The sequence below is a fragment of the Camelina sativa genome, chromosome 3, assembly GCF_000633955.1.
Source record: "Camelina sativa cultivar DH55 chromosome 3, Cs, whole genome shotgun sequence".
NCBI lineage: Eukaryota > Viridiplantae > Streptophyta > Magnoliopsida > Brassicales > Brassicaceae > Camelina > Camelina sativa.
The window spans coordinates 7,744,898-7,752,410 of NC_025687.1; the positions used below are offsets into that span (position 1 = coordinate 7,744,898).

Here is a 7,513-nt window from a genome sequence, read left to right on the forward strand (position 1 = left end):
GGATTTTTCGAAAACTGAAGATTTCTGTTGCTGTTGATAGGAACAAATCCCGATTGGCTCAGCAGAAGTTCGGGCTACTTTCAGCAGTGGTAGTGGTCGTGTGGCTGGGTGTATGGTGAATGAAGGGAAATTTGTCAAAGATTGTGGCATCAGGGTACTCCGGAAGGGTAAAACTGTCCATGTCGGTGTCCTTGATTCTCTTAAACGAGTTAAAGAAAACGTGAAAGAGGTAAACTATCAGCTTCCATCTTACATGCTGAGATATGTCCAAATCCAAACCAAATCCTGTCTCTTTAGACTTTCTTACTTGGTCAATATAAACCTCTCACGCTGATTATGATTTTCTAGGTGGGTGCTGGATTAGAATGTGGTATTGGTATGGATGACTACGATGATTGGATTGAAGGAGACATCATCGAGGCCTTTAACGCAGTTCAAAAGAGGCGAACGCTAGAAGAAGCATCGGCTTCAATGTCTGCCGCGATTGAAGAGGCTGGAGTCTAATTGTGATCCTGCTTTTGCTTCTAAAGACTAAAGTCATCAAAGAAACTCAAGCAAACAACAAAATCAGACCCTCAGGGTAAGATTTGGGTCACAACAGTTTGGTTGGTACATTGTTTGTATGGTCTCATATTGTACATGGCAAATGTTTCTACATATGGTTGATGATGTAGGAAAAAAAGGAAAAGACCCAAATGAAACAATATTTATCTTGAAAAAGTCACAAAATAATATCCTTTATTTATTTTGTCTATAATAAATTCATCCCTCTTGTTTTTTAATTTTTTGGTTTCACGCAATGCTTTATAAATGGATTTACGCCTCAATTGAGAATTTTTTATAAAGTTACAAAATTATGTGTTTGAACAACCTTTGGCTTGATAACATTTTTGAAAAATAAGATCACAAAAATGGTATTTCTGAAAATTCACCTCCTAATATGAGAAAGTGGGAGAACATTGGTGTAGTGGCAATTTAACAGACAAGATGGGCGCGAAAAAGACAGCAATAACTCCCCCACTTATGTGTGTATGAAGTGGCTTTAACGGTCAACGATAGAAATGATGAGTTCACAGACTCCAACGCTCTCTTCTCACCCATCACCAGAAAATTAAAACACAAAAAGTAAACAGTGCACTTAAAAGATCATTGTCCTGAATCATCCTTTTTCACGTGTCGTCTTCATCAAATCCTCACCGTCACAACAACCAAGATCCTCTGTTTTCTTCGATTGACAACCCAGAGAAACACTAAAAAGGATCCCTACATTTTTATTCAATGGATTTGTACTACAAAACCAGATCACCATCACGTGATTTGAAACCACTAGCAGCTCAAAAATATGGTGAACCAAATCGGAGAAAGAGACGATGTCGTCGACAAAGAGAACTAAAACAGAGTTGACTTCTTGTAGAGACAGAGAAAACAGAAACCTTTCCAAAGTGTTTTGCAGATAGTCTTTCTTGATCAATCAAAGTCGGTCTGTCTTTTTCTCAATCTCAATCAAAGTCGGTCTGTCTTTTTTTTCCTCTTAGCCAAAACCATTCCGTGACTGCCCCAAACCGACGTTTCTTTTCGTTTCTTCCTGATGTTTCCGGAGATCACTCTGTGTTCATACCGAAGCTAACTTGTATAAACATGAGAGGACGGATATGTTTCCTAGCAATAGTGATTCTCTGTTCTTTCTCTTTCATCTTTGTGAGATCCTTAAACGAAGAAGGGCGTGTTCTTCTGGAGTTTAAAGGTCTGCTTAATGACTCCAACGGCTATCTAGCAAGCTGGAATCAGATGGATTCAAATCCCTGCAACTGGACCGGAATCGCGTGTACCCGTCTCAAAACTGTAACTTCTGTTGATCTAAATGGGATGAATCTATCAGGTACGCTATCTCCTCTCATATGCAAGCTTAATGGTTTAAGGAAACTGAATGTTTCCACCAACTTCATCTCTGGTCCAATCCCTCGAGATTTATCTCTCTGTCGAAGCCTAGAGGTTCTTGATCTCTGCACAAATAGGTTCCACGGAGTAATACCAATTCAGCTAACCATGATCATCACTCTTAAGAAGCTGTATCTATGCGAGAATTATCTTTTCGGTTCAATCCCTAGACAAATTGGTAGTTTGATTTCGCTGCAAGAGCTTGTGATCTATAGCAACAATCTCACCGGTGTAATCCCTCCTTCCATGGGGAAATTGAGACAGCTCCGGGTCATTAGGGCAGGACGGAACGCGTTTTCGGGTGTGATTCCGTCTGAAATCAGCGGATGCGAGAGCCTAAAGGTACTTGGATTAGCAGAGAATCTTCTTGAGGGATCTCTTCCTACGCAGCTCGAGAAGCTTCGAAATCTTACTGATTTGATACTCTGGCAAAACTGTCTATCCGGCGAGATACCTCCTTCCGTAGGAAACATCACCAGTCTGGAGGTGCTTGCGCTCCACGAAAACTACTTCACAGGATCAATTCCAAGAGATATTGGGAAGCTCACAAAGATGAAAAGGCTGTACCTTTACACAAACCAGTTAACCGGAGAGATACCTCGTGAAATAGGCAACTTGACAGATGCAGTTGAGATAGATTTTTCGGAGAATCAGTTAACAGGTTTCATTCCGACAGAGTTTGGTCAGATCCTGAATCTCCAATTACTTCATCTTTTTGAGAACATCCTTGGAGGTCCAATTCCTAGGGAGCTTGGGGAATTGGCACAGTTGGAGAAGCTAGACTTGTCTATCAATAGACTAAACGGTACTATCCCGCGAGAGCTTCAGTTCCTAACTTACCTTGTGGATTTGCAACTTTTTGACAACCAGCTTGAAGGGACGATTCCTCCACTAATCGGTTTCTATAGCAATTTTTCTGTTCTTGATATGTCTGCCAATTCTCTGTCTGGTTCAATCCCTGCTCACTTCTGCAGATTTCAGAAGCTAATACTTCTGAGTCTTGGCTCAAACAAGTTATCAGGAAACATCCCTCGTGATCTGAAAACCTGCAAGTCACTGACAAAGCTAATGTTAGGCGATAACCAGCTAACAGGAAGCCTTCCCGTTGAATTGTTTAATCTTCAGAACCTTACTGCATTAGAGCTTCACCAAAACTGGTTATCAGGGAATATATCTGCAGACCTGGGAAAGCTCAAGAATTTAGAAAGACTGCGTCTAGCTAACAACAATTTTACTGGTGAAATTCCTCCAGAGATTGGGAGTCTCCCAAAGATTGTTGGCTTAAACATCTCCTCCAATCAGCTCACTGGTCACATCCCTAAAGAGCTGGGGAGTTGTGTCACTATTCAGAGGCTTGACCTTAGTGGCAACAAGTTTTCCGGGTACATAGCAGAAGAGCTTGGTCAGTTGGTGAATTTAGAGATTTTGAAATTGTATGATAATAGACTGACCGGAGAAATTCCTCATAGCTTTGGAGATCTTACTCGGCTCATGGAGTTACAACTAGGAGGCAATCTCTTGTCTGGAAACATTCCAGTGCAGCTTGGAAAGTTAACCTCTCTGCAAATATCCCTCAACATTAGTCACAATAATCTCTCAGGTACGATTCCAGACAGTTTGGGAAATCTACAAATGTTGGAGATACTTTACCTCAACGACAACAAGCTTTCAGGTGAGATCCCTGCATCAATTGGGAATCTCATGAGCCTCCTCATCTGCAATATCTCAAACAATAACTTGTTAGGAACAGTACCAGACACAGCAGTGTTCCAGCGGATGGATTCATCAAACTTTGCTGGAAACCACGGTTTGTGTAACTCTCAGAGAAGCCACTGCCAACCACTTGCTCCAAATTCTGATTCGAGGATAAATTGGTTGATGAACGGTTCGCAAAGGCAAAAGATCTTGACAATCACTTGTCTTGTGATCGGCTCGGTTTTTCTTATCACTTTTCTTGGTATCTGTTGGGCAATAAAGCGGCGGGAACCAGCCTTTGTTGCTCTTGAGGATCAAACAAAACCGGATGTCATGGACAGCTACTATTTCCCTAAAAAAGGTTTCACATATCAAGGCCTTGTGGATGCAACCAGAAACTTCTCCGAAGACGTGGTTTTAGGGAAAGGAGCATGTGGAACGGTCTACAAAGCTGAAATGTCAGATGGCGAGGTGATAGCCGTGAAGAAGCTAAACTCTCGCGGCGAAGGAGCTAGTTCTGATAATAGCTTCAGAGCTGAGATATCAACACTTGGAAAGATAAGACACAGGAATATTGTGAAGCTGTATGGTTTCTGCTATCACCAGAACTCAAATCTTCTCTTATATGAGTACATGTCAAAAGGAAGCCTTNCATGGAGTTACAACTAGGAGGCAATCTCTTGTCTGGAAACATTCCAGTGCAGCTTGGAAAGTTAACCTCTCTGCAAATATCCCTCAACATTAGTCACAATAATCTCTCAGGTACGATTCCAGACAGTTTGGGAAATCTACAAATGTTGGAGATACTTTACCTCAACGACAACAAGCTTTCAGGTGAGATCCCTGCATCAATTGGGAATCTCATGAGCCTCCTCATCTGCAATATCTCAAACAATAACTTGTTAGGAACAGTACCAGACACAGCAGTGTTCCAGCGGATGGATTCATCAAACTTTGCTGGAAACCACGGTTTGTGTAACTCTCAGAGAAGCCACTGCCAACCACTTGCTCCAAATTCTGATTCGAGGATAAATTGGTTGATGAACGGTTCGCAAAGGCAAAAGATCTTGACAATCACTTGTCTTGTGATCGGCTCGGTTTTTCTTATCACTTTTCTTGGTATCTGTTGGGCAATAAAGCGGCGGGAACCAGCCTTTGTTGCTCTTGAGGATCAAACAAAACCGGATGTCATGGACAGCTACTATTTCCCTAAAAAAGGTTTCACATATCAAGGCCTTGTGGATGCAACCAGAAACTTCTCCGAAGACGTGGTTTTAGGGAAAGGAGCATGTGGAACGGTCTACAAAGCTGAAATGTCAGATGGCGAGGTGATAGCCGTGAAGAAGCTAAACTCTCGCGGCGAAGGAGCTAGTTCTGATAATAGCTTCAGAGCTGAGATATCAACACTTGGAAAGATAAGACACAGGAATATTGTGAAGCTGTATGGTTTCTGCTATCACCAGAACTCAAATCTTCTCTTATATGAGTACATGTCAAAAGGAAGCCTTGGCGAACAACTACAGCGAGGAGGTGAGAAAAACTGCTTGTTGGATTGGAATGCTCGGTACAGAATCGCCCTCGGCGCTGCAGAGGGTCTGTGTTACCTCCATCATGATTGCAGACCTCAAATAGTTCACCGCGACATAAAATCGAACAACATTCTTCTTGATGAACTGTTCCAGGCTCATGTTGGAGATTTTGGCCTGGCTAAGTTGATTGACCTCTCTTACTCAAAGTCCATGTCAGCGGTTGCAGGCTCTTACGGATACATCGCTCCAGGTGAGTAAAAAACATCACAGGTTTCTTTCTCCCACACTGGCTTATCTGACACATATCTGATTGATGTTCTGCTTTGTTTCAGAATATGCTTACACGATGAAGGTGACAGAGAAATGCGACATCTATAGCTTTGGAGTAGTGCTTTTGGAGCTAATAACAGGAAAGCCCCCAGTACAACCGCTGGAGCAAGGAGGGGATCTAGTCAATTGGGTTAGGAGATCAATCCGTAACATGGTTCCAACCATTGAAATGTTTGATCCGAGGCTGGATACAAATAATAAGAGAACGGTTCATGAGATGTCTCTTGTCCTAAAGATTGCACTGTTCTGTACCAGCAATTCGCCGGCTAGTAGACCAACGATGAGAGAAGTTGTGGCAATGATAATCGAAGCTCGGGGATCAACTAGTCTCTCTTCTTCATCCATTACATCAGAAACTCCTCTAGACGAAGCAAACTCCTCCAAAGGTAACATACTTTTTCTCTGCAAGTTCCAACATTCATTCAATTTTTCTGATTCTTATATGAACATTTCTTGCTGTTCTGCAGAAATTGACTTTGTTGCATCACCTTGAAGTCGGCAAATAAATCAAGTTCAGTCTTACAGTGGGAAAAAAAGAAATGTTGACTCTGATTCATTAATGATCTCTGCAGTTATTGGATAAACCAACAGATTGTTCAGAAACATTGCAGAAAACATGTAAAGCATTGTTTTAACTATTTTGCAAAAGAACAAAACCAGAGTCCAAGAACAGATAAGCCGCTAAGATCTTTCTTTCTCTTAAAGTAAAATATAATTAGTTCTACAGATCAGTTATGTTTCAATCTATACGTGTATTCAGAGGGGGAAAAATCCATAAACGTATCTTCCTAGAAACTTCGTGGCTCTCTGATAAACTCTCGTTGACATACATTGAACATAAACAAGCTTACTTCTCCAACAAAATAGAAGAGCAACCCAAGAATCGAAAGGAAAAGACAAACTTGAAATCGAAGTCAAGTGTTGATATTTTTTTTCTTTCTAAAAACAAAATCTTCTGTATCGATAGGATAAAACTGAGTCTGATACACTCAATCGTTTGTAAGACGAGATTGAGGACCTCAACGCGCAAAATCCCCAAAAAGAGACTAAAACATGACCAAGTTCAGGCTTCCTTCAAATCCCAGAATCCAATTCGTATAAATAGAGAAGAGGTGATTCATCAAAAAATTCGAATCGAACACCAAATTCCCAAAGATGGGTGGATATTTGACAAAGAAGAAGTCTGATTTCAAACAGCTACAGCTTCACTTCGAAATGCTCGTCTTTAATGAAACAACAACACGCTCGTCTCTGTATAATTCGACTCTGCGCCGCAATGCTACTCCGCTCGTACATGGATGATCGCGACGGTTACTAATAATAATCTGTTACGAGAAGATCAAACAAACTAAAAATCACGTTAACTAATTTATGTTTTTTCGTCGAACTCTAATTTGTCTATCTTGGGCCTTTGGGCCTCTTTCCCCTCGTGGCGAATTAGGTTTTCTTATTTTAAAGCTACAGCGACTGATTAGTGCAATGTTCCGCCGGGGAGGAAGCTCACGGCGTCAGTTCTTACATTTTTCCGGCCGGACCGGATTTTTTATCTCTCTATTTTTTTTGGTTCGGTTATCATCTATATTAATGTGGTAATGATGTAATACTAGCACAGTAGCACCCGGTTTTGGACCCAAAAGTTTAAATAATAATATTGGTCCAATTAGAAAGGAGAAAAGAAAACGGGGGTACCAAACTGTAAATATAAAAAATAATTAAATTTGACTGAGCCAACAACAAACACAATCGCTCAGCGAGAGAAGAAGAAGACAGGTGAATTCACTTTGTGAATCTCTTTCGCCGTCTCTAATTTATTCTCTCTCATTTCCAGATACGATGCCCTCCTCCAGGTATTTTTTTCTTCACTGTTTATTTTTTTGCAAATTTTGCCATCTACATTCTAGTGCTCGGCACTTTCAATTTCAGTTTGTAGTCATATGTGGTCGTTGGTGACTCAAGATTCCAAGTGCACTAGATTCCTTTGATCATCAAATTGATTTTTTTTTTTTTTTTTTTTTTTTTTT

The 7,513-nt window shown here is 40.9% G+C and overlaps 2 protein-coding genes across 3 annotated transcripts; both read left to right on the forward strand.

The window, feature by feature from the left end:
• LOC104775831 (translation initiation factor IF-2, chloroplastic-like) lies at window positions 21-741 on the forward strand. The gene is made up of 2 exons (XM_010499764.2): window positions 21-229; window positions 349-741. Exons 1-2 carry the CDS (start codon window positions 113-115, stop codon window positions 502-504), a joined length of 273 nt encoding a protein of 90 aa, XP_010498066.1. The 5' UTR covers window positions 21-112; the 3' UTR covers window positions 505-741.
• On the forward strand, window positions 1,079-6,220 carry LOC104775832 (leucine-rich repeat receptor-like serine/threonine-protein kinase At1g17230). 2 transcript variants are annotated; one of them, XM_010499767.2, is made up of 4 exons: window positions 1,079-3,538; window positions 4,396-5,412; window positions 5,495-5,878; window positions 5,960-6,220. In XM_010499767.2, exons 1-4 carry the CDS (start codon window positions 1,639-1,641, stop codon window positions 5,983-5,985), a joined length of 3,327 nt encoding a protein of 1,108 aa, XP_010498069.1. In that variant the 5' UTR covers window positions 1,079-1,638; the 3' UTR covers window positions 5,986-6,220. The 2 variants fall into 2 exon arrangements, with proteins under 2 accessions (XP_010498069.1, XP_010498068.1); XM_010499766.2 differs by having other exon boundaries at window positions 1,079-3,445; window positions 4,303-5,412.

Excerpts from the sequence above, each read along its gene's own strand:
- LOC104775831 (XM_010499764.2), top strand. The coding sequence starts at position 113 with ATGGTGAATGAAGGGAAATTTGTCAAAGATTGTGGCATCAGGGTACTC. Across the intron at positions 230-348 it reads TTAAAGAAAACGTGAAAGAG|GTGGGTGCTGGATTAGAATG; the intron begins GTAAACTATCAG and ends ATGATTTTCTAG.
- LOC104775832 (XM_010499767.2), top strand. The coding sequence starts at position 1,639 with ATGAGAGGACGGATATGTTTCCTAGCAATAGTGATTCTCTGTTCTTTC. Across the intron at positions 5,413-5,494 it reads TTACGGATACATCGCTCCAG|AATATGCTTACACGATGAAG; the intron begins GTGAGTAAAAAA and ends GCTTTGTTTCAG. Across the intron at positions 5,879-5,959 it reads CGAAGCAAACTCCTCCAAAG|AAATTGACTTTGTTGCATCA; the intron begins GTAACATACTTT and ends GCTGTTCTGCAG.